Raw genomic sequence first — 25541 nt, forward strand, 5'->3', positions numbered from 1 at the left:
CAGCATTGATGTCCACATGGCTTAAAAGAGAACACACACGGCACGCACACTCACTAGGAGGTGTGTTCTAGTCTGGCGGTGTCTCACTGGGAGGTGTGTTCTAGTCTGGCGGTGTCTCACTAGGAGGTGTGTTCTAGTCTGGCGGTGTCTCACTAGGAGGTGTGTTCTAGTCTGGCGGTGTCTCACTAGGAGGTGTGTTCTAGTCTGGCGGTGTCTCACTGGGAGGTGTGTTCTAGTCTGGCGGTGTCTCACTAGGAGGTGTGTTCTAGTCTGGCGGTGTCTCACTAGGAGGTGTGTTCTAGTCTGGTGGTGTCTCACTAGGAGGTGTGTTCTAGTCTGGCGGTGTCTCACTAGGAGGTGGGTTCTAGTCTGGCGGTGTCTCACTAGGAGGTGTGTTCTAGTCTGGCGGTGTCTCACTGGGAGGTGTGTTCTAGTCTGGCGGTGTCTCACTAGGAGGTGTGTTCTAGTCTGGCGGTGTTTCACTGGGAGGTGTGTTCTAGTCTGGCGGTGTCTCACTAGGAGGTGTGTTCTAGTCTGGCGGTGTCTCACTGGGAGGTGTGTTCTAGTCTGGCGGTGTCTCACTGGGAGGTGTGTTCTAGTCTGGCGGTGTCTCACTGGGAGGTGTGTTCTAGTCTGGCGGTGTCTCACTGGGAGGTGTGTTCTAGTCTGGCGGTGTCTCACTGGGAGGTGTGTTCTAGTCTGGCGGTGTCTCACTAGGAGTTGTGTTCTAGTCTGGCGGTGTTTCACTGGGAGGTGTGTTCTAGTCTGGCGGTGTCTCACTAGGAGGTGTGTTCTAGTCTGGCGGTGTCTCACTGGGAGGTGTGTTCTAGTCTGGCGGTGTCTCACTGGGAGGTGTGTTCTAGTCTGGCGGTGTCTCACTGGGAGGTGTGTTCTAGTCTGGCGGTGTCTCACTGGGAGGTGTGTTCTAGTCTGGCGGTGTCTCACTGGGAGGTGTGTTCTAGTCTGGCGGTGTCTCACTGGGAGGTGTGTTCTAGTCTGGCGGTGTCTCACTGGGAGGTGTGTTCTAGTCTGGCGGTGTCTCACTGGGAGGTGTGTTCTAGTCTGGCGGTGTCTCACTGGGAGGTGTGTTCTAGTCTGGCGGTGTCTCACTAGGAGGTGTGTTCTAGTCTGGCGGTGTCTCACTAGGAGGTGTGTTCTAGTCTGGCGGTGTCTCACTGGGAGGTGTGTTCTAGTCTGGCGGTGTCTCACTAGGAGGTGTGTTCTAGTCTGGCGGTGTCTCACTAGGAGGTGTGTTCTAGTCTGGCGGTGTTTCACTAGGAGGTGTGTTCTAGTCTGGCGGTGTCTCACTAGGAGGTGTGTTCTAGTCTGGCGGTGTCTCACTAGGAGGTGTGTTCTAGTCTGGCGGTGTCTCACTAGGAGGTGTGTTCTAGTCTGGCGGTGTCTCACTAGGAGGTGTGTTCTAGTCTAGGTGACTACTGTCACACTACTTCATCTGCAGCACAATGATTGATCTCCTTTTGTCTATCAACTGTAACATCTCTCTCTTTTCTCCTCTCTTTATATATTCTGTTTCTCTCGCGCTCTCTCCCTTTCTATTCTCTCTCTCACTCCCTCTATTCTCTCTCTATTATCTCTCTCTCTATTCTCTCTCTCCCTCTCTATTCAATTTAAGGACTTTATTGGCATGGTAAACATATGTTAACATTGCCAAAGCAAGTGAAGTAGATAATAAACAAAAGTGAAATAAATAAACAATAGAAATGAACAGTAAACATTACACTTACGGAAGTTCCAAAAGAATAAAGACATTACAAATGTTGGATGTCTATATACATTTGTAACAATGTGCAAATAGTTAAAGTACTATTCTCTCTCCCCTCTCTATCTTCTCATCTCGCTCTATTCTCTTTCTCCTATCTTTCTCTCTCTCTCTCTCTAGGGCATACAGTCTGAAGAAGGGCCAGTTGGAGAGGGACTATGTCCAGGTAAGAGCCTGTGTAGTACAACCTGAGGATCTTTCTCCTCTGCCAAGAGCCAGAGAACCATGTCCCTGGAGCAGGGGCTCCTAGCCAGGCCGGCCCTTAGCTCTCTATCTGTCCCTAGAGCAGGGGCTCCTAGCCAGGCCGGCCCTTAGCTCTCTATCTGTCCCTGGAGCAGGGGCTCCTAGCCAGGCCGGCCCTTAGCTCTCTATCTGTCCCTAGAGCAGGGGCTCCTAGCCAGGCCGGCCCTTAGCTCTCTATCTGTCCCTAGAGCAGGGGCTCCTAGCCAGGCCGGCCCTTAGCTCTCTATCTGTCCCTGGAGCAGGGGCTCCTAGCCAGGCCGGCCCTTAGCTCTCTATCTGTCCCTAGAGCAGGGGCTCCTAGCCAGGCCGGCCCTTAGCTCTCTATCTGTCCCTGGAGCAGGGGCTCCTAGCCAGGCCGGCCCTTAGCTCTCTATCTGTCCCTGGAGCAGGGGCTCCTAGCCAGGCCGGCCCTTAGCTCTCTATCTGTCCCTGGAGCAGGGGCTCCTAGCCAGGCCGGCCCTTAACTATCAATATCTGTCCCTAGGAGTAGTGGAGGGGCTTCTAGCCTGGCTGGTCCTTAACTATCAATATCTGTCCCTAGGAGTAGTGGAGGGGATTCTAGCCTGGCTGGTCCTTAACTATCAATATCTGTCCCTAGGAGTAGTGGAGGGGATTCTAGCCTGGCTGGTCCTTAACTATCAATATCTTCTATCAGACTTGGCATGATGCTGAGCATAAACTCACTACACACACACACTTGAGCAACTGCAACACACGTGTGTACATATTGGGCTAGGCCTTCACACACACACTTGAGGACGCTACTACACATGCACTCTCTCTCCTCTCTCTGAGCAGCTGTCCACACAAATAAACATTGTTTTCTGGTCTCGCCGGCTTCAGCCCGCTGAACACAGATGAGAGAGCCTGGGAGGGAGAACGAGTCAGATACATACAATACCGGCTTGTTTGTATGTATGAGAGAGAGAAAGAGCCCCTTTGAATTGAAAGAGAGAGTGTGTGTAGAATCTGTCTACTTGTGACTTCTGGCTGCACTCTTTTATTCAGCCACATTATCAACAGTCTTTTCTCTTTCTTTCCCTCACTCCTGCAAGCGGGGTTGCCCAGCAACAATCCCCCCTGCAACAATCCCCCCTAGGTTAATGGATTTTCTCTTGATTGTAAAAGTCTTGTTGTGTGTGTGTTTGTGTGTATGTGTATGCGTGTGTGTATGTGTGTGTCAGGCTACTGGCTCGTGGCTTTCCTCTCTGTTTGGCAATTAGCACAATTGCTTAGATACCCATAGACTTCCAGTCATTGTGCTAACAATAGTTAGCTTTTGCTCATGAAACTACCTCTTACTTCCTTCTTACTGGACACAGAGACATAACAATGATATCCACAAGTTCATCTGACTCTGGGGAAGTAGATGAAGGGCTTCATTGCCAAAATCCCAAACATCCCTTTTAAAGACAATAAATTAATATCCCTTTTAAAGACAATAAATTAATATCCCTTTTAAAGACAATAAATGAATATCCCTTTTAAAGACAATAAATGAATATCCCTTTTAAACAATAAATGAATATCCCTTTTAAAGACAATAAATGAATATCCCTTTTAAAGACAATAAATGAATATCCCTTTTAAAGACAATAAATGAATATCCCTTTTAAAGACAATAAATGAATATCCCTTTTAAAGACAATAAATGAATATCCCTTTTAAAGACAATAAATGAATATCCCTTTTAAAGACAATAAATGAATATCCCTTTTAAAGACAATAAATGAATATCCCTTTTAAAGACAATAAATGAATATCCCTTTTAAAGACAATAAATGAATATCCCTTTTAAAGACAATAAATGAATATCCCTTTTAAAGACAATAAATGAATATCCCTTTTAAAGACAATAAATGAATATCCCTTTTAAAGACAATAAATGAATATCCCTTTTAAAGACAATAAATGAATATCCCTTTTAAAGACAATAAATGAATATCCCTTTTAAAGACAATAAATGAATATCCCTTTTAAAGACAATAAATGAATATCCCTTTTAAAGACAATAAATGAATATCCCTTTTAAAGACAATAAATGAATATCCCTTTTAAAGACAATAAATGAATATCCCTTTTAAAGACAATAAATGAATATCCCTTTTAAAGACAATAAATGAATATCCCTTTTAAAGACAATAAATGAATATCCCTTTTAAAGACAATAAATGAATATCCCTTTTAAAGACAATAAATGAATATCCCTTTTAAAGACAATAAATGAATATCCCTTTTAAAGACAATAAATGAATATCCCTTTTAAAGACAATAAATGAATATCCCTTTTAAAGACAATAAATGAATATCCCTTTTAAAGACAATAAATGAATATCCCTTTTAAAGACAATAAATGAATATCCCTTTTAAAGACAATAAATGAATATCCCTTTTAAAGACAATAAATGAATATCCCTTTTAAAGACAATAAATGAATATCCCTTTTAAAGACAATAAATGAATATCCCTTTTAAAGACAATAAATGAATATCCCTTTTAAAGACAATAAATGAATATCCCTTTTAAAGACAATAAATGAATATCCCTTTTAAAGACAATAAATGAATATCCCTTTTAAAGACAATAAATGAATATCCCTTTTAAAGACAATAAATGAATATCCCTTTTAAAGACAATAAATGAATATCCCTTTTAAAGACAATAAATGAATATCCCTTTTAAAGACAATAAATGAATATCCCTTTTAAAGACAATAAATGAATATCCCTTTTAAAGACAATAAATGAATATCCCTTTTAAAGACAATAAATGAATATCCCTTTTAAAGACAATAAATGAATATCCCTTTTAAAGACAATAAATGAATATCCCTTTTAAAGACAATAAATGAATATCCCTTTTAAAGACAATAAATGAATATCCCTTTTAAAGACAATAAATGAATATCCCTTTTAAAGACAATAAATGAATATCCCTTTTAAAGACAATAAATGAATATCCCTTTTAAAGACAATAAATGAATATCCCTTTTAAAGACAATAAATGAATATCCCTTTTAAAGACAATAAATGAATATCCCTTTTAAAGACAATAAATGAATATCCCTTTTAAAGACAATAAATGAATATCCCTTTTAAAGACAATAAATGAATATCCCTTTTAAAGACAATAAATGAATATCCCTTTTAAAGACAATAAATGAATATCCCTTTTAAAGACAATAAATGAATATCCCTTTTAAAGACAATAAATGAATATCCCTTTTAAAGACAATAAATGAATATCCCTTTTAAAGACAATAAATGAATATCCCTTTTAAAGACAATAAATGAATATCCCTTTTAAAGACAATAAATGAATATCCCTTTTAAAGACAATAAATGAATATCCCTTTTAAAGACAATAAATGAATATCCCTTTTAAAGACAATAAATGAATATCCCTTTTAAAGACAATAAATGAATATCCCTTTTAAAGACAATAAATGAATATCCCTTTTAAAGACAATAAATGAATATCCCTTTTAAAGACAATAAATGAATATCCCTTTTAAAGACAATAAATGAATATCCCTTTTAAAGACAATAAATGAATATCCCTTTTAAAGACAATAAATGAATATCCCTTTTAAAGACAATAAATGAATATCCCTTTTAAAGACAATAAATGAATATCCCTTTTAAAGACAATAAATGAATATCCCTTTTAAAGACAATAAATGAATATCCCTTTTAAAGACAATAAATGAATATCCCTTTTAAAGACAATAAATGAATATCCCTTTTAAAGACAATAAATGAATATCCCTTTTAAAGACAATAAATGAATATCCCTTTTAAAGACAATAAATGAATATCCCTTTTAAAGACAATAAATGAATATCCCTTTTAAAGACAATAAATGAATATCCCTTTTAAAGACAATAAATGAATATCCCTTTTAAAGACAATAAATGAATATCCCTTTTAAAGACAATAAATGAATATCCCTTTTAAAGACAATAAATGAATATCCCTTTTAAAGACAATAAATGAATATCCCTTTTAAAGACAATAAATGAATATCCCTTTTAAAGACAATAAATGAATATCCTAATGAATGGATGGATGGATAGAGCGATTTGATATTTACTCCAAAGGATTGTTGTGAGCCTGCTAGTCTCTCTCTCTCTTTCTCTCTCTATTCAATTTATTGGCATGACGTAACAATGTAAATATAGTAAAAGTGTACTTTGGAGATTAAGTGATACAGTTACAATATTAAAATAATAATAATCAAGATTGTCAATGGGACAATCAGTAACAATATTTTTTTTTAGCCACGGTGTACTGTCGATTTACGGCCAGATAGCACTGCATTTTACTTTGTACTTGTGTTTCCCAATAGGTCATGTCATTTTGTTCTGACTGTGTGGTAATTTGGTTTAAGCTGATTGATTGGATGTTCTGGTCCTGAGGTTTTCGTATGTTAGTTAAATTAAACAGGTTTGTGAACTCAGCCCCAGGACCAGCTGGAAGAGGGGACTCTCTACAAAAGGAAATATAAATAAATATGGGTTGTATTTACAATGGTGTTTGTTCTTCACTGGTTGACCTTTTCTTGTGGCAACAGGTCATACATCTTGCTGCTGTGATGGAACACTGTGGTATTTCAACCAATAGATATGGGAGTTTATCAAAATTGGATTTGTTTTGGAATTCTTTGTGGGTCTGTGTAATCTGAGGGAAATATGTGTCTCTAATATGGTCATACATTTGGCAGGAGGTTAGGAAGTGCAGCTCAGTTTCCACCTCATTTTGTGGGCAGTGTGCACCTAGCCTGTCTTCTCTTGAGAGCCATGTCTGCCTACGGCGCCCTCTCTCAATAGCAAGGCTATGCTCACCGAGTCTGTACATAGTCAAAGCTTTCCTTTAAGTTTGGGTCCGTCACAGTAGTCAGGTATTCTGCCACTGTGTATTCTCTGTTTAGGGCCAAATAGCATTCCAGTTTGCTCTGTTTTTTGGTAAATTGTCTGTCCTGTCCGTCTGTGTGTCTGTGTGTCTGTCTGTCTGTCTGTCTGTCTGTCTGTCTGTCTGTCTGTCTGTCTGTCTGTCTGTCTGTCTGTCTTGTATTGGTACGGTGTGTGCTGCCAGAGTAACTAGGTGTGTGTGTGTGTGTGTGTGTGTGTGTGTGTGTGTGTGTGTGTGTGTGTGTGTGTGTGTGTGTGTGTGTGTGTGTGTGTGTGTGTGTGTGTGTGTGTGTGTGTGTGTGTGTGAGAGCTGATGCAGTATTGTGATGTCATTCTCAGACAACCTTTTATCAAAATGCCTGATTGGCTCTGAGTCTTTGGGAAAGGGCCAGTGGGTAAGCAGAGTGGAGTTGCCCAGAGCAACCACTGCTGTGTGAGAGGGGAGGGGGGAGTGTTTCCCTTTCGGTTGAGTTATATCAGACATGCTCCTCCCCCTGTAGTGAAGGACCTCTAATTAGTAGCTGTCAATCAAAGCCTTCCCACGCTGTGTGTGTGTCAATGGCTTGGTATACTGGGTGGGTGGAGATGACAGGCCTTCCGGTGTCATTTCTCCTGATTCCACTCCTCCAGCACACGGACCTGGAATAGTTCTGTGGTAGGGTCAGACTGGACTGGACTAGAATAGTTCTGTGGTAGGGTCAGACTGGACTGGAATAGTTCTGTGGTAGGGTCAGACTGGACTAGAATAGTTCTGTGGTAGGGTCAGACTGGACTAGAATAGTTCTGTGGTAGGGTCAGACTGGACTGGAATAGTTCTGTGGTAGGGTCAGACTGGACTGGAATAGTTCTGTGGTAGGGTCAGACTGGACTAGAATAGTTCTGTGGTAGGGTTAGACTGGACTAGAATAGTTCTGTGGTAGGGTCAGACTGGACTGGAGTAGTTCTGTGGTAGGGTCAGACTGGACTAGAATAGTTCTGTGGTAAGTTCAGACTGGACTAGAATAGTTCTGTGGTAGGGTCAGACTGGACTAGAATAGTTCTGTGGTAGGGTCAGACTGGACTAGAATAGTTCTGTGTTAGGGTCAGACTGGACTGGACTGGAATAGCTCTGTGGTAGGGTCAGACTGGACTGGAGTAGTTCTGTGGTAGGGTCAGACTGGACGAGAATAGTCCTGTGGTAGGGTCAGACTGGACTAGAATAGTTCTGTGGTAGGGTTAGACTGGACTAGAATAGTTCTGTGGTAGGGTCAGACTGGACTGGAATAGTTCTGTGGTAGGGTCAGACTGGACTGGAATAGTTCTGTGGTAGGGTCAGACTGGACTAGAATAGTTCTGTGGTAGGGTCAGACTGGACTGGAATAGTTCTGTGGTAGGGTCAGACTGGACTAGAGTAGTTCTGTGGTAGGGTCAGACTGGACTGGAATAGTTCTGTGGTAGGGTCAGACTGGACTAGAATAGTTCTGTGGTAGGGTCAGACTGGACTGGAATAGTTCTGTGGTAGGGTTAGACTGGACTGGACTAGAATAGTTCTGTGGTAGGGTTAGACTGGACTAGAATAGTTCTGTGGTAGGGTTAGACTGGACTGGACTAGAATAGTTCTGTGGTAGGGTCAGACTGGACTGGAATAGTTCTGTGGTAGGGTCAGACTGGAGTAGTTCTGTGGTAGGGTCAGACTGGACTGGAATAGTTCTGTGGTAGGGTTAGACTGGACTGGACTAGAATAGTTCTGTGGTAGGGTTAGACTGGACTAGAATAGTTCTGTGGTAGGGTTAGACTGGACTGGACTAGAATAGTTCTGTGGTAGGGTCAGACTGGACTGGAATAGTTCTGTGGTAGGGTCAGACTGGAGTAGTTCTGTGGTAGGGTCAGACTGGACTAGAATAGTTCTGTGGTAAGTTCAGACTGGACTGGAATAGTTCTGTGAAAGGGTCAGACTGGACTGGAATAGTTCTGTGGTAGGGTCAGACTGGACTGGAATAGTTCTGTGGTAGGGTTAGACTGGACTGGACTGGAATAGTTCTGTGGTAGGGTCAGACTGGACTGGAATAGTTCTGTGGTAGGGTCAGACTGGACTAGAATAGTTCTGTGGTAGGGTCAGACTGGACTAGAATAGTTCTGTGGTAGGGTCAGACTGGACTGGAATAGTTCTGTGGTAGGGTCAGACTGGACTAGAATAGTTCTGTGGTAGGGTCAGACTGGACTAGAATAGTTCTGTGGTAGGGTCAGACTGGACTGGAATAGTTATGTGGTAAGGTCAGACTGGACTGGACTGGAATAGTTCTGTGGTAGGGTCAGACTGGACTGGAATAGTTCTGTGGTAGGGTCAGACTGGACTAGAATAGTTCTGTGGTAGGGTCAGACTGGACTAGAATAGTTCTGTGGTAGGGTTAGACTGGACTAGAATAGTTCTGTGGTAGGGTCAGACTGTACTAGAATAGTTCTGTGGTAAGGTTAGACTGGACTGGAATAGTTCTGTGGTAGGATCAGACTGGACTGGAGTAGTTCTGTGGTAGGGTCAGACTGGACTAGAATAGTTCTGTGGTAAGTTCAGACTGGACTAGAATAGTTCTGTGGTAGGGTCAGACTGGACTAGAATAGTTCTGTGGTAGGGTCAGACTGGACTGGAATAGTTCTGTGGTAGGGTCAGACTGGACTGGAATAGTTCTGTGGTAGGGTCAGACTGGACTGGAATAGTTCTGTGGTAGGGTTAGACTGGACTGGAATAGTTCTGTGGTAGGGTCAGACTGGACTGGAATAGTTCTGTGGTAGGGTCAGACTGGACTAGAATAGTTCTGTGGTAGGGTTAGACTGGACTAGAATAGTTCTGTGGTAGGGTCAGACTGTACTAGAATAGTTCTGTGGTAAGGTTAGACTGGACTGGAATAGTTCTGTGGTAGGATCAGACTGGACTGGAGTAGTTCTGTGGTAGGGTCAGACTGGACTAGAATAGTTCTGTGGTAAGTTCAGACTGGACTAGAATAGTTCTGTGGTAGGGTCAGACTGGACTAGAATAGTTCTGTGGTAGGGTCAGACTGGACTGGAATAGTTCTGTGGTAGGGTCAGACTGGACTGGAATAGTTCTGTGGTAGGGTTAGACTGGACTGGAATAGTTCTGTGGTAGGGTCAGACTGGACTGGAATAGTTCTGTGGTAGGGTCAGACTGGACTAGAATAGTTCTGTGGTAGGGTCAGACTGGACTAGAATAGTTCTGTGGTAAGGTCAGACTGGACTAAAATAGTTCTGTGGTAGGGTCAGACTGTACTAGAATAGTTCTGTGGTAAGGTCAGACTGAACTGGAATAGTTCTGTGGTAGGGTCAGACTGTACTAGAATAGTTCTGTGGTAGGGTCAGACTGTACTAGAATAGTTCTGTGGTAGGGTCAGACTGGACTAGAATAGTTCTGTGGTAGGGTCAGACTGTACTAGAATAGTTCTGTGGTAGGGTCAGACTGTACTAGAATAGTTCTGTGGTAGGGTCAGACTGGACTGGAATAGTTCTGTGGTAAGGTCAGACTGGACTAGAATAGTTCTGTGGTAGGGTCAGACTGTACTAGAATAGTTCTGTGGTAAGGTCAGACTGAACTGGAATAGTTCTGTGGTAGGGTCAGACTGTACTAGAATAGTTCTGTGGTAGGGTCAGACTGGACTGGAATAGTTCTGTGGTAAGGTCAGACTGGACTAGAATAGTTCTGTGGTAGGGTCAGACTGGACTAGAATAGTTCTGTGGTAGGGTCAGACTGGACTAGAATAGTTCTGTGTTAGGGTCAGACTGGACTAGAATAGTTCTGTGGTAGGGTCAGACTGTACTAGAATAGTTCTGTGGTAAGGTCAGACTGAACTGGAATAGTTCTGTGGTAGGGTCAGACTGTACTAGAATAGTTCTGTGGTAAGGTCAGACTGAACTGGAATAGTTCTGTGGTAGGGTCAGACTGGACTAGAATAGTTCTGTGGTAGGGTCAGACTGTACTAGAATAGTTCTGTGGTAGGGTCAGACTGTACTAGAATAGTTCTGTGGTAGGGTCAGACTGTACTAGAATAGTTCTGTGGTAGGGTCAGACTGTACTAGAATAGTTCTGTGGTAAGGTCAGACTGAACTGGAATAGTTCTGTGGTAGGGTCAGACTGTACTGGAATAGTTCTGTGGTAGGGTCAGACTGTACTAGAATAGTTCTGTGGTAGGGTCAGACTGTACTAGAATAGTTCTGTGGTAGGGTCAGACTGGACTGGAATAGTTCTGTGGTAGGGTCAGACTGGACTAGAATAGTTCTGTGGTAGGGTTAGACTGGACTAGAATAGTTCTGTGGTAGGGTCAGACTGGACTGGAGTAGTTCTGTGGTAGGGTCAGACTGGACTAGAATAGTTCTGTGGTAAGTTCAGACTGGACTAGAATAGTTCTGTGGTAGGGTCAGACTGGACTAGAATAGTTCTGTGGTAGGGTCAGACTGGACTAGAATAGTTCTGTGGTAGGGTCAGACTGGACTGGACTGGAATAGCTCTGTGGTAGGGTCAGACTGGACTGCAGTAGTTCTGTGGTAGGGTCAGACTGGACGAGAATAGTCCTGTGGTAGGGTCAGACTGGACTAGAATAGTTCTGTGGTAGGGTTAGACTGGACTAGAATAGTTCTGTGGTAGGGTCAGACTGGACTGGAATAGTTCTGTGGTAGGGTCAGACTGGACTGGAATAGTTCTGTGGTAGGGTCAGACTGGACTAGAATAGTTCTGTGGTAGGGTCAGACTGGACTGGAATAGTTCTGTGGTAGGGTCAGACTGGACTAGAGTAGTTCTGTGGTAGGGTCAGACTGGACTGGAATAGTTCTGTGGTAGGGTCAGACTGGACTAGAATAGTTCTGTGGTAGGGTCAGACTGGACTGGAATAGTTCTGTGGTAGGGTCAGACTGGACTGGAATAGTTCTGTGGTAGGGTTAGACTGGACTGGACTAGAATAGTTCTGTGGTAGGGTTAGACTGGACTAGAATAGTTCTGTGGTAGGGTTAGACTGGACTGGACTAGAATAGTTCTGTGGTAGGGTCAGACTGGACTGGAATAGTTCTGTGGTAGGGTCAGACTGGAGTAGTTCTGTGGTAGGGTCAGACTGGACTAGAATAGTTCTGTGGTAAGTTCAGACTGGACTGGAATAGTTCTGTGATAGGGTCAGACTGGACTGGAATAGTTCTGTGGTAGGGTCAGACTGGACTGGAATAGTTCTGTGGTAGGGTCAGACTGGACTGGACTGGAATAGTTCTGTGGTAGGGTCAGACTGGACTGGAATAGTTCTGTGGTAGGGTTAGACTGGACTAGAATAGTTCTGTGGTAGGGTCAGACTGGACTGGAATAGTTCTGTGGTAGGGTCAGACTGGACTGGAATAGTTCTGTGGTAGGGTCAGACTGGACTAGAATAGTTCTGTGGTAGGGTCAGACTGGACTGGAATAGTTCTGTGGTAGGGTCAGACTGGACTAGAGTAGTTCTGTGGTAGGGTCAGACTGGACTGGAATAGTTCTGTGGTAGGGTCAGACTGGACTAGAATAGTTCTGTGGTAGGGTCAGACTGGACTGGAATAGTTCTGTGGTAGGGTCAGACTGGACTGGAATAGTTCTGTGGTAGGGTTAGACTGGACTGGACTAGAATAGTTCTGTGTTAGGGTTAGACTGGACTAGAATAGTTCTGTGGTAGGGTTAGACTGGACTGGACTAGAATAGTTCTGTGGTAGGGTCAGACTGGACTGGAATAGTTCTGTGGTAGGGTCAGACTGGAGTAGTTCTGTGGTAGGGTCAGACTGGACTAGAATAGTTCTGTGGTAAGTTCAGACTGGACTGGAATAGTTCTGTGATAGGGTCAGACTGGACTGGAATAGTTCTGTGGTAGGGTCAGACTGGACTGGAATAGTTCTGTGGTAGGGTCAGACTGGACTGGACTGGAATAGTTCTGTGGTAGGGTCAGACTGGACTGGAATAGTTCTGTGGTAGGGTCAGACTGGACTAGAATAGTTCTGTGGTAGGGTCAGACTGGACTAGAATAGTTCTGTGGTAGGGTCAGACTGGACTGGAATAGTTCTGTGGTAGGGTCAGACTGGACTAGAATAGTTCTGTGGTAGGGTCAGACTGGACTAGAATAGTTCTGTGGTAGGGTCAGACTGGACTGGAATAGTTATGTGGTAAGGTCAGACTGGACTGGACTGGAATAGTTCTGTGGTAGGGTCAGACTGGACTGGAATAGTTCTGTGGTAGGGTCAGACTGGACTAGAATAGTTCTGTGGTAGGGTCAGACTGGACTAGAATAGTTCTGTGGTAGGGTTAGACTGGACTAGAATAGTTCTGTGGTAGGGTCAGACTGTACTAGAATAGTTCTGTGGTAAGGTTAGACTGGACTGGAATAGTTCTGTGGTAGGATCAGACTGGACTGGAGTAGTTCTGTGGTAGGGTCAGACTGGACTAGAATAGTTCTGTGGTAAGTTCAGACTGGACTAGAATAGTTCTGTGGTAGGGTCAGACTGGACTAGAATAGTTCTGTGGTAGGGTCAGACTGGACTGGAATAGTTCTGTGGTAGGGTCAGACTGGACTGGAATAGTTCTGTGGTAGGGTCAGACTGGACTGGAATAGTTCTGTGGTAGGGTTAGACTGGACTGGAATAGTTCTGTGGTAGGGTCAGACTGGACTGGAATAGTTCTGTGGTAGGGTCAGACTGGACTAGAATAGTTCTGTGGTAGGGTCAGACTGGACTAGAATAGTTCTGTGGTAAGGTCAGACTGGACTAAAATAGTTCTGTGGTAGGGTCAGACTGTACTAGAATAGTTCTGTGGTAAGGTCAGACTGAACTGGAATAGTTCTGTGGTAGGGTCAGACTGTACTAGAATAGTTCTGTGGTAAGGTCAGACTGAACTGGAATAGTTCTGTGGTAGGGTCAGACTGGACTAAAATAGTTCTGTGGTAAGGTCAGACTGAACTGGAATAGTTCTGTGGTAGGGTCAGACTGTACTAGAATAGTTCTGTGGTAGGGTCAGACTGTACTAGAATAGTTCTGTGGTAGGGTCAGACTGTACTAGAATAGTTCTGTGGTAGGGTCAGACTGGACTAGAATAGTTCTGTGGTAGGGTCAGACTGTACTAGAATAGTTCTGTGGTAGGGTCAGACTGTACTAGAATAGTTCTGTGGTAGGGTCAGACTGGACTGGAATAGTTCTGTGGTAAGGTCAGACTGGACTAGAATAGTTCTGTGGTAGGGTCAGACTGTACTAGAATAGTTCTGTGGTAAGGTCAGACTGAACTGGAATAGTTCTGTGGTAGGGTCAGACTGTACTAGAATAGTTCTGTGGTAGGGTCAGACTGGACTGGAATAGTTCTGTGGTAAGGTCAGACTGGACTAGAATAGTTCTGTGGTAGGGTCAGACTGGACTAGAATAGTTCTGTGTTAGGGTCAGACTGGACTAGAATAGTTCTGTGGTAGGGTCAGACTGTACTAGAATAGTTCTGTGGTAAGGTCAGACTGAACTGGAATAGTTCTGTGGTAGGGTCAGACTGTACTAGAATAGTTCTGTGGTAAGGTCAGACTGAACTGGAATAGTTCTGTGGTAGGGTCAGACTGGACTAGAATAGTTCTGTGGTAGGGTCAGACTGTACTAGAATAGTTCTGTGGTAGGGTCAGACTGTACTAGAATAGTTCTGTGGTAGGGTCAGACTGTACTAGAATAGTTCTGTGGTAGGGTCAGACTGTACTAGAATAGTTCTGTGGTAAGGTCAGACTGAACTGGAATAGTTCTGTGGTAGGGTCAGACTGTACTGGAATAGTTCTGTGGTAGGGTCAGACTGTACTAGAATAGTTCTGTGGTAGGGTCAGACTGTACTAGAATAGTTCTGTGGTAGGGTCAGACTGTACTACAATAGTTCTGTGGTAGGGTCAGACTGGACTGGAATAGTTCTGTGGTAGGGTCAGACTGTGCTAGAATAGTTCTGTGGTAGGGTCAGACTGTACTAGAATAGTTCTGTGGTAGGGTCAGACTGTACTAGAATAGTTCTGTGGTAGGGTCAGACTGTACTAGAATAGTTCTGTGGTAGGGTCAGACTGAACTGGAATAGTTCTGTGGTAGGGTCAGACTGTACTAGAATAGTTCTGTGGTAGGGTCAGACTGTACTAGAATAGTTCTGTGGTAGGGTTAGACTGGACTGGAGTAGTTCTGTGGTAGGGTCAGACTGGACTGGAATAGTTCTGTGGTAGGGTCAGACTGTACTAGAATAGTTCTGTGGTAAGGTCAGACTGGACTGGAATAGTTATGTGGTAGGGTCAGACTGGACTGGAATAGTTCTGTGGTAGGGTCAGACTGAACTAGAATAGTTCTGTGGTAGGGTCAGACTGGACAAGAATAGTTCTGTGGTAGGGTCAGACTGGACTGGAATAGTTCTGTGGTAGGGTCAGACTGGACTGGAATAGTTCTGTGGTAGGGTCAGACTGGACTAGAATAGTTCTGTGGTAGGGTCAGACTGGACTGGAATAGTTCTGTGGTAGGGTCAGACTGGACTAGAGTAGTTCTGTGGTAGGGTCAGACTGGACTGGAATAGTTCTGTGGTAGGGTCAGACTGGACTAGAATAGTTCTGTGGTAGGGTCAGACTGGACTGGAATAGTTCTGTGGTAGGGTCAGACTGGACTGGAATAGTTCTGTGGTAGGGTTAGACTGGACTGGACTAGAATAGTTCTGTGGTAGGGTTAGACTGGACTAGAATAGTTCTGTGGTAGGGTTAGACTGGACTGGACTAGAATAGTTCTGTGGTAGGGTCAGACTGGACTGGAATAGTTCTGTGGTAGGGTCAGACTGGAGTAGTTCTGTGGTAGGGTCAGACTGGACTAGAATAGTTCTGTGGTAAGTTCAGACTGGACTGGAATAGTTCTGTGATAGGGTCAGACTGGACTGGAATAGTTCTGTGGTAGGGTCAGACTGGACTGGAATAGTTCTGTGGTAGGGTTAGACTGGACTGGACTGGAATAGTTCTGTGGTAGGGTCAGACTGGACTGGAATAGTTCTGTGGTAGGGTCAGACTGGACTAGAATAGTTCTGTGGTAGGGTCAGACTGGACTAGAATAGTTCTGTGGTAGGGTCAGACTGGACTGGAATAGTTCTGTGGTAGGGTCAGACTGGACTAGAATAGTTCTGTGGTAGGGTCAGACTGGACTAGAATAGTTCTGTGGTAGGGTCAGACTGGACTGGAATAGTTATGTGGTAAGGTCAGACTGGACTGGACTGGAATAGTTCTGTGGTAGGGTCAGACTGGACTGGAATAGTTCTGTGGTAGGGTCAGACTGGACTAGAATAGTTATGTGGTAGGGTCAGACTGGACTAGAATAGTTCTGTGGTAGGGTTAGACTGGACTAGAATAGTTCTGTGGTAGGGTCAGACTGTACTAGAATAGTTCTGTGGTAAGGTTAGACTGGACTGGAATAGTTCTGTGGTAGGATCAGACTGGACTGGAGTAGTTCTGTGGTAGGGTCAGACTGGACTAGAATAGTTCTGTGGTAAGTTCAGACTGGACTAGAATAGTTCTGTGGTAGGGTCAGACTGGACTAGAATAGTTCTGTGGTAGGGTCAGACTGGACTGGAATAGTTCTGTGGTAGGGTCAGACTGGACTGGAATAGTTCTGTGGTAGGGTCAGACTGGACTGGAATAGTTCTGTGGTAGGGTTAGACTGGACTGGAATAGTTCTGTGGTAGGGTCAGACTGGACTGGAATAGTTCTGTGGTAGGGTCAGACTGGACTAGAATAGTTCTGTGGTAGGGTCAGACTGGACTAGAATAGTTCTGTGGTAAGGTCAGACTGGACTAAAATAGTTCTGTGGTAGGGTCAGACTGTACTAGAATAGTTCTGTGGTAAGGTCAGACTGAACTGGAATAGTTCTGTGGTAGGGTCAGACTGTACTAGAATAGTTCTGTGGTAAGGTCAGACTGAACTGGAATAGTTCTGTGGTAGGGTCAGACTGGACTAAAATAGTTCTGTGGTAAGGTCAGACTGAACTGGAATAGTTCTGTGGTAGGGTCAGACTGTACTAGAATAGTTCTGTGGTAGGGTCAGACTGTACTAGAATAGTTCTGTGGTAGGGTCAGACTGGACTAGAATAGTTCTGTGGTAGGGTCAGACTGTACTAGAATAGTTCTGTGGTAGGGTCAGACTGTACTAGAATAGTTCTGTGGTAGGGTCAGACTGGACTGGAATAGTTCTGTGGTAAGGTCAGACTGGACTAGAATAGTTCTGTGGTAGGGTCAGACTGTACTAGAATAGTTCTGTGGTAAGGTCAGACTGAACTGGAATAGTTCTGTGGTAGGGTCAGACTGTACTAGAATAGTTCTGTGGTAGGGTCAGACTGGACTGGAATAGTTCTGTGGTAAGGTCAGACTGGACTAGAATAGTTCTGTGGTAGGGTCAGACTGGACTAGAATAGTTCTGTGGTAGGGTCAGACTGGACTAGAATAGTTCTGTGGTAGGGTCAGACTGGACTAGAATAGTTCTGTGGTAGGGTCAGACTGTACTAGAATAGTTCTGTGGTAAGGTCAGACTGAACTGGAATAGTTCTGTGGTAGGGTCAGACTGTACTAGAATAGTTCTGTGGTAAGGTCAGACTGAACTGGAATAGTTCTGTGGTAGGGTCAGACTGGACTAGAATAGTTCTGTGGTAGGGTCAGACTGTACTAGAATAGTTCTGTGGTAGGGTCAGACTGTACTAGAATAGTTCTGTGGTAGGGTCAGACTGTACTAGAATAGTTCTGTGGTAGGGTCAGACTGTACTAGAATAGTTCTGTGGTAAGGTCAGACTGAACTGGAATAGTTCTGTGGTAGGGTCAGACTGTACTGGAATAGTTCTGTGGTAGGGTCAGACTGTACTAGAATAGTTCTGTGGTAGGGTCAGACTGTACTAGAATAGTTCTGTGGTAGGGTCAGACTGTACTACAATAGTTCTGTGGTAGGGTCAGACTGGACTGGAATAGTTCTGTGGTAGGGTCAGACTGTGCTAGAATAGTTCTGTGGTAGGGTCAGACTGTACTAGAATAGTTCTGTGGTAGGGTCAGACTGTACTAGAATAGTTCTGTGGTAGGGTCAGACTGTACTAGAATAGTTCTGTGGTAGGGTCAGACTGAACTGGAATAGTTCTGTGGTAGGGTCAGACTGTACTAGAATAGTTCTGTGGTAGGGTCAGACTGTACTAGAATAGTTCTGTGGTAGGGTTAGACTGGACTGGAGTAGTTCTGTGGTAGGGTCAGACTGGACTGGAATAGTTCTGTGGTAGGGTCAGACTGTACTAGAATAGTTCTGTGGTAAGGTCAGACTGGACTGGAATAGTTCTGTGGTAGGGTCAGACTGTACTAGAATAGTTCTGTGGTAGGGTCAGACTGGACTGGAATAGTTCTGTGGTAGGGTCAGACTGTACTAGAATAGTTCTGTGGTAGGGTCAGACTGGACTGGAATAGTTCTGTGGTAGGGTCAGACTGTACTAGAATAGTTCTGTGGTAGGGTCAGACTGGACTGGAATAGTTCTGTGGTAGGGTCAGACTGAACTAGAATAGTTCTGTGGTAGGGTCAGACTGTACTAGAATAGTTCTGTGGTAGGGTCAGACTGAACTGGAATAGTTCTGTGGTAAGGTCAGACTGAACTGGAATAGTTCTGTGGTAGGGTCAGACTGAACTAGAATAGTTCTGTGGTAGGGTCAGACTGTACTAGAATAGTTCTGTGGTAAGGTCAGACTGGACTGGAATAGTTCTGTGGTAAGGTCAGACTGAACTGGAATAGTTCTGTGGTAGGGTCAGACTGTACTAGAATAGTTCTGTGGTAAGGTCAGACTGTACTAGAATAGTTCTGTGGTAAGGTCAGACTGGACTGGACTAGTTCTGTGGTAGGGTTAGACTGGACTGGACTAGTTCTGTGGTAGGGTCAGCCTGGACTAGAATAGTTCTGTGGTAGGGTCAGACTGGACTAGAGTAGTTTCTGTGGTAGGGTTAGACTGGACTAGAATAGTTCTGTGGTAGGGTTAGACTGGACTAGAATAGTTCTGTGGTAGGGTCAGACTGGACTGGACTAGTTCTGTGGTAGGGTTAGACTGGACTGGACTAGTTCTGTGGTAGGGTCAGCCTGGACTAGAATAGTTCTGTGGTAGGGTCAGACTGGACTAGAGTAGTTTCTGTGGTAAGGTCAGACTGGACTGGAATAGTTCTGACTATAAAAGCTAAGGCTCTGTGTGTGAACATTTGACCGGCAACATTTTTGTTTACCGGACATTTGAGAAATGTACCGGACCCATATGCAGTGGGTGTGTAACCTGATTAGGGCGTCCACCCACGGTGCTCAGAACGATTAACCTGATTAGGGCGTCCACCCACGGTGCTCAGAACGATTAACCTGATTAGGGCGTCCACCCACGGTGCTCAGAACGATTAACCTGATTAGGGCGTCCACCCACGGTGCTCAGAACGATTAACCTGATTAGGGCGTCCACCCACGGTGCTCAGAACGATTAACCTGATTAGGGCGTCCACCCACGGTGCTCAGAACGATTAACCTGATTAGGGCGTCCACCCACGGTGCTCAGAACGATTAACCTGATTAGGGCGTCCACCCACGGTGCTCAGAACGATTAACCTGATTAGGGCGTCCACCCACGGTGCTCAGAACGATTAACCTGATTAGGGCGTCCACCCACGGTGCTCAGAACGATTAACCTGATTAGGGCGTCCACCCACGGTGCTCAGAACGATTAACCTGATTAGGGCGTCCACCCACGGTGCTCAGAACGATTAACCTGATTAGGGCGTCCACCCACGGTGCTCAGAACGATTAACCTGATTAGGGCGTCCACCCACGGTGCTCAGAACGATTAACCTGATTAGGGCGTCCACCCACGGTGCTCAGAACGATTAACCTGATTAGGGCGTCCACCCACGGTGCTCAGAACGATTAACCTGATTAGGGCGTCCACCCACGGTGCTCAGAACGACAGAAATCACATTTAGAATATGGTAATTCATATTAACAGAACATGCAAATTGATGATGCAATGATGTGCTGTCCTTCTTACTGAATTCTGATGTGCACTTTGAACATGTTAGAATAACTGTCCACATTTCCTTTTTCTCAGCCAACAAGAGCAACGAACCACAACATCACGACCCATTCTAGTAGAAAAGTTTAGAAAAGTATTCTATTGGTCAGCTTGTCAAGAAAGAAATGGCCTATTCCAAACAGCCTCTGGGACAGTTGTCGGGCGATAGATCCCAAAATCATACAACCAGTAGACTTAGGCTACAAAATCATACAACCAGTAGGCGTAGGCTACAAAATCATACAACCAGTAGGCGTAGGCTACAAAATCATACAACCAGTAGGCTTAGGCTACAAAATCATACAACCAGTAGGCTTAGGCTACAAAATCATACAACCAGTAGACTTAGGCTACAAAATCATACAACCAGTAGGCGTAGGCTACAAAATCATACAACCAGTAGGCTTAGGCTACAAAATCATACAACCAGTAGACTTAGGCTACATAATCATACAACCAGTAGACTTAGGCTACATAAAATAAAAATGTTAAAAAGCAATGAGTCTGATGTGGATCAGAACGTTTAGCTTAAAATGTTGATCAACTATTCTATCTTTAGATTATAAGAGCAGCCTGCGTACAAGGCAGTAGGCTACGTGCATATGTTCATTCCATATAGGCTACTTTGAAGAAAGGTAAGACATTTGTATTAAAACGTTCAGGTTTCAAACAATTAAGTATATGTTTTCAAAATGTATACTGCCTCCAGCTCATTGCAAAGTGGTGTGTGACTCGCTGATGAAGCCGGCCTTCCGTTGATGCAGCATTCAAAACACCTGGGAACTCGGAATTCTCACACTTCCGACTTCAGTATGTTCAAGACAACTGGGGGAAAAACTAGCTACGGGCAGGTTTTTTTTTTTTTTTTTTTTTTGAAAGATCATTGAACTTGGAATTCCAACTCGGGCCTCTTTCTAAAGCTCTGACTTCCGACCTGAAGCTGACTGATGTCATTATTTGACTTCGTATTTTTCAGTTTCCAGTCGTCTTGAAAAGCAGCAGCAGTTCTTGTGCTGACAGATTTTCCACTCAAAAGCTCTGTATCTGAATTCTGTATGCCTGTGATAAATAAGATAATACATAACGAATATACTGTACACAGGCAGAGTGGGTTCAGAGAGGCAGAGGAGGAACAATGGCGGACTGAAGACAGCGGTGCAGAATGCTTTAAGGCAAAAACCTAATTCAATATCTGTAAATCTGACTAAATATTAGCACTTCACTGCACATACTGGTGGGCAATAAACTTCAATCTGGATAACAACACTAAACAAATGATGAGGCTAGAGACATTTTTCTACCAATATTACCGACATAGACAACACCAAAACATGTCCGAGAGTAAGCATGGAGAACCAATCCCCAAAAGAAAACGAGACTCCTCGACTGACACAGATCATTTATGGTAAGTGTAGAAAATGACTTGCTGAAGTCCATGAATTGGGCATACTTGAACTATTCCGTAAAGACATAACCGAGTTGAAGGCGAGTCTCGAGATGAGTGACGAAAAAGCAGCGACAATGGAGGAAGAAGAAAACAAGCTAAAATCCGGAGTCAATACTATTGAAACGGACATTAAAGAACTTAAAAAAGAGAATGTGTTTCTGAGAGAAGCCTTGAACTTCAGACTAGATCTTTCTGAGAAGAAAATCTGGTACAGTATTAAAGAGAATGAGAAGATCCAGAGTCTGGTCAAAGAATTCCTGCTTAAAGCGCTACAGATCCCAGGGATACTGTAGACAAAATCAAACTCCAACGTGTACATCATTTTGGACAGCGATACTGGCGCCCAATCGTTGCCAAATTTGCCTTCTTTAAAGAATGCTGCCACCACCATGCTTCACTGTGGGGATGGTGCCAGGTTTCCTCCAGACGTGACGCTTGGCATTCAGGCCAAAGAGGTTAATTTTGGTCTCATCAGACCAGAGAATCTTGTTTCTCATGGTCTGATGGTCCTTTAGATGCCTTTTGGCAAACTCCAAACAGGCGGTCATGTGCATTTTACTGAGTAGTGGCTTCCGTCTGGTCACTCTACCATAAAGGCCTGATTGGTGGAGTGCTGCAGAGATAGTTTACATTTACATTTAAGTCATTTAGCAGACGCTCTTATCCAGAGCGACTTACAAATTGGTGCATTCACCTTATGATATCCAGTGGAACAACCACTTTACAATAGTACATCTAACTCTTTTAAGGGGGGGGGGGGATTAGAAGGATTACTTTATCCTATCCTAGGTATTCCTTAAAGAGGTGGGGTTTCAGGTGTCTCCGGAAGGTGGTGATTGACTCCGCTGACCTGGCGTCGTGAGTTATAGTCGTAGTTGTCCTTCTGGAAGGTTCTACCATCTCCACAGAGGTTCTCTGGAGCTCTGTCAGAGTGACCATCTGGTCACATCCCTGACCGGGCGGCCAGCTCTAGGAAGAGTCTTGGTGGTTCCATTTAAGAATGGAATAATGGAGGCACTGTGTTCTTTGGAACCTTCAATGCTGTAAAAATGTTTTGGTACCTTTCCCCAGATCTGTGCCTCGACACTATCCTGTCTCGGAGCTCTACGGACAATTCCTTCGACCTCATGGCTTGGTTTTTGCTCTGACATTCACTGTCAACATGCTAGACCTTATGTAGACAGGTGTGTGCCTTTCCAAATCATGTCCAATCAAATGAATTTACCATAGGTGGACTCCAATCAAGTTGTAGATACATCTCAAGGATGATCAATGGAAACAGGTTGCACCTGAGCTCAATTTCGAGTGTCATAGCAAAGGGTCTGAATACTTATATAAGTAAGGTATTTCTGTTTTTTATTTTTAATACATTTGCTAGAAATCTTTAACTGTTTTCGCTTTGTCATTATGTAGATTGAGAAAATAAAAATATTTAAAATGGATTACCAGAAAATCTTACATTTTTTGAATAAGGCTGTAACATAACAAAATGTGGAAAAAGTCAAGGGGTCTGAATCCACTGTATGTATAAAACAACATATATGTACAGTACCGGTCTAAAGTTTGGACACCTACTCATTCAAGGGTTTTCCTTATATTTACTATTTTCTACATTGCAGAATATTAGTGAAGACATCAACACTATGACATAACACATATGGAATTATGTAGATACAAAAAAAGTGTTAAACAAATGAAAATATAATTTATGTTTGAGATTCTTCAAAGTAGCCACCCTTTGCCTTGATGACAGCTTTGCACACTCTTGGCATCATCAATTCTAAATCAATTATCATTACAAGTAGTAGTAGTGTGTATGTGTGAGTGTGTGTAGTTGGTGTGTGTCTGTATTAGTGTGTGTAGTGTGTTTGTGTGAGTGTGTGTAGTTGGTGTGTGTCTGTATTAGTGTGTGTCTGTATTAGTGTGTGTAGTGTAGTGTGTTTGTGTTGCAGCATCTCTCTCCTTGTCTAGAGAACAATTGTCTGTCTGGAGTCTGCACTGCAGCTCCTCTGCCTGCCCCCTCCTCTTTTACCCTCTTCTCATCCCTCCCTCTCTTATTCTCTCATCCCCCCTCCTCTTTTACCCTCTTCTCATCCCTCCCTCTCTCATCCCCCTCCTCTTTTACCCTCTTCTCATCCCTCCCTCTCTCATTCTCTCATCCCCCCTCCTCTTTTACCCTCTTCTCATCCCTCCCTCTCTCATTCTCTCATCCCCCCTCCTCTTTTACCCTCTTCTCATCCCTCCCTCTCTCATTCTCTCATCCCCCCTCCTCTTTTACCCTCTTCTCATCCCTCCCTCTCTCATTCTCTCATCCCCCCTCCTCTTTTACCCTCTTCTCATCCCTCCCTCTCTCATTCTCTCATCCCCCCTCCTCTTTTACCCTCTTCTCATCCCTCCCTCTCTCATTCTCTCATCCCCCCTCCTCTTTTACCCTCTTCTCATTCCTCTCTCCTCTCCCTCTCATTCCCTCCCTCCTCTTTTACCCTCTTCTCATTCCTCCGTCCTCTCCCTCTCTCATTCTCTCCCTCCTCTCCCTCTCTCCCTCTCTCATTCTCTCCCTCTCCCTCCTCTTTTACCCTCTTCTCATCCACCTCTCCTCCTCTGTTCCTGGGAAAATTAAGGGGAAAGTCCGGCTCATTTGCATATTTGCTGTGTGTGTCTTTGAGCAGATGACGCAAGTGACATGTCACTCAGACACAGGAATATACCATACATACTTTCACCTGTCACCCTGTCCCCTGGCCAATTCAGTGTTCCTGATGTGGTTCAGCAACTAAACTCTCTCTGGTCGCTTCTAGAAGCACAGCTATGGTGCAACACAAAGGTGTGTGTGTGTGTGTACGTGCGTGTGTGTGCGTACGTGCGTGTGTGTGTGTGTGCGTGCGGAGAGAGAAAATGTGCTCTTATCCTCGTCTTTTTTCTCTCCTCCTTTGGCTGACTGCATATTGCAGAGGCCCAGATAGTATGCAGCCTAACACCACACACTCTTCTCATCAGGGTTGCAGTAAAATGGTAGGTTGTCACTGATGGACTTGAAAAGCTGAGAGAACAGGGGAGAGATGTGCTTGTGCCAGTCCCATGCCAGTGGCTGTCCATGCTCCGAGGCTGGAGGTGACCACATATCCTTTAGGACCAGTCCTGTCCTGTCACCTGGTACTGGTCTCCCATGTCTAAGTCAAGGCCTGATCCTAATGTAGAGTTAACCACTAGAAGACACGGTCCTGGTCTGGTACTGCACTGACAAGACACGGTCCTGGTCTGGTACGGTCCTGGTCTGGTACTGTACTGACAAGACACGGTCCTGGTCTGGTGCTGTACTGACAAGACACGGTCCTGGTCTGGTACTGTACTGACAAGACACGGTCCTGTTCTGGTACTGTACTGACAAGACACGGTCTGGTACTGTACTGACAAGACACGGTCCTGGTCTGGTGCTGTACTGAGAAGACACGGTCCTGGTCTGGTACTGTACTGACAAGACACGGTCTGGTACTGTACTGACAAGACACGGTCCTGGTCTGGTGCTGTACTGAGAAGACACGGTCCTGGTCTGGTACGGTCCTGGTCTGGTTCTGTACTGACAAGACACGGTCCTGGTCTGGTAGTGTACTGACAAGACACGGTCCTGGTCTGGTAGTGTACTGACAAGACACGGTCCTGGTCTGGCGCAGAACCAAAGAGTCAACCAATCAGCAGGAGAGGGCAGACTAGACCCGACTCTGCCTGTGGGAGGCCCTGTCACCACCATCCATCACTTAGTAAACCTCTCCATTGGTTAAGGTCAAATTTCACAGGTTAGGCCTATAGCATGGCATTAAATGGCCCTTGAGGGAGGGATGGTGAGAAGGATGGGGAGTTGAAGAGCAGGGCCATGCCGTCAGACACTAGTAATCTGACCTGTCAGCACTCCCTCTCTCTCCTCTTCTCTCTCTCTCCTTGCTTCCTCTCTCTCTCCTCTTCTCTCTCTCTCCTTGCTTCCTCTCTCTCTCCTCTTCTCTCTCTCTCCTTGCTTCCTCTCTCTCTCCTCTTCTCTCTCTCTCCTTGCTTCCTCTCTCTCTCCTCTTCTCTCTCTCTCCTTGCTTCCTCTCTCTCT

At 44.3% G+C, this 25541-nt stretch overlaps 1 protein-coding gene across 2 annotated transcripts in view; it reads left to right on the forward strand.

Moving 5' to 3' along the window:
* The window catches only part of LOC139548260 (F-BAR and double SH3 domains protein 2-like), an 89437-nt gene that overhangs the window by 19343 nt on the left and 44553 nt on the right, over window positions 1-25541 (forward strand). For both annotated transcript variants that reach the window (XM_071357810.1, XM_071357811.1), the window contains exon 3: window positions 1901-1946. In XM_071357810.1, the coding sequence (XP_071213911.1) occupies window positions 1901-1946 (46 nt within the window). The remainder of the gene's footprint in view (window positions 1-1900; window positions 1947-25541) is intronic.

Source organism: Salvelinus alpinus, chromosome 21 (genome assembly GCF_045679555.1).
Source record: "Salvelinus alpinus chromosome 21, SLU_Salpinus.1, whole genome shotgun sequence".
NCBI classification, from domain to species: Eukaryota; Metazoa; Chordata; class Actinopteri; order Salmoniformes; family Salmonidae; genus Salvelinus; species Salvelinus alpinus.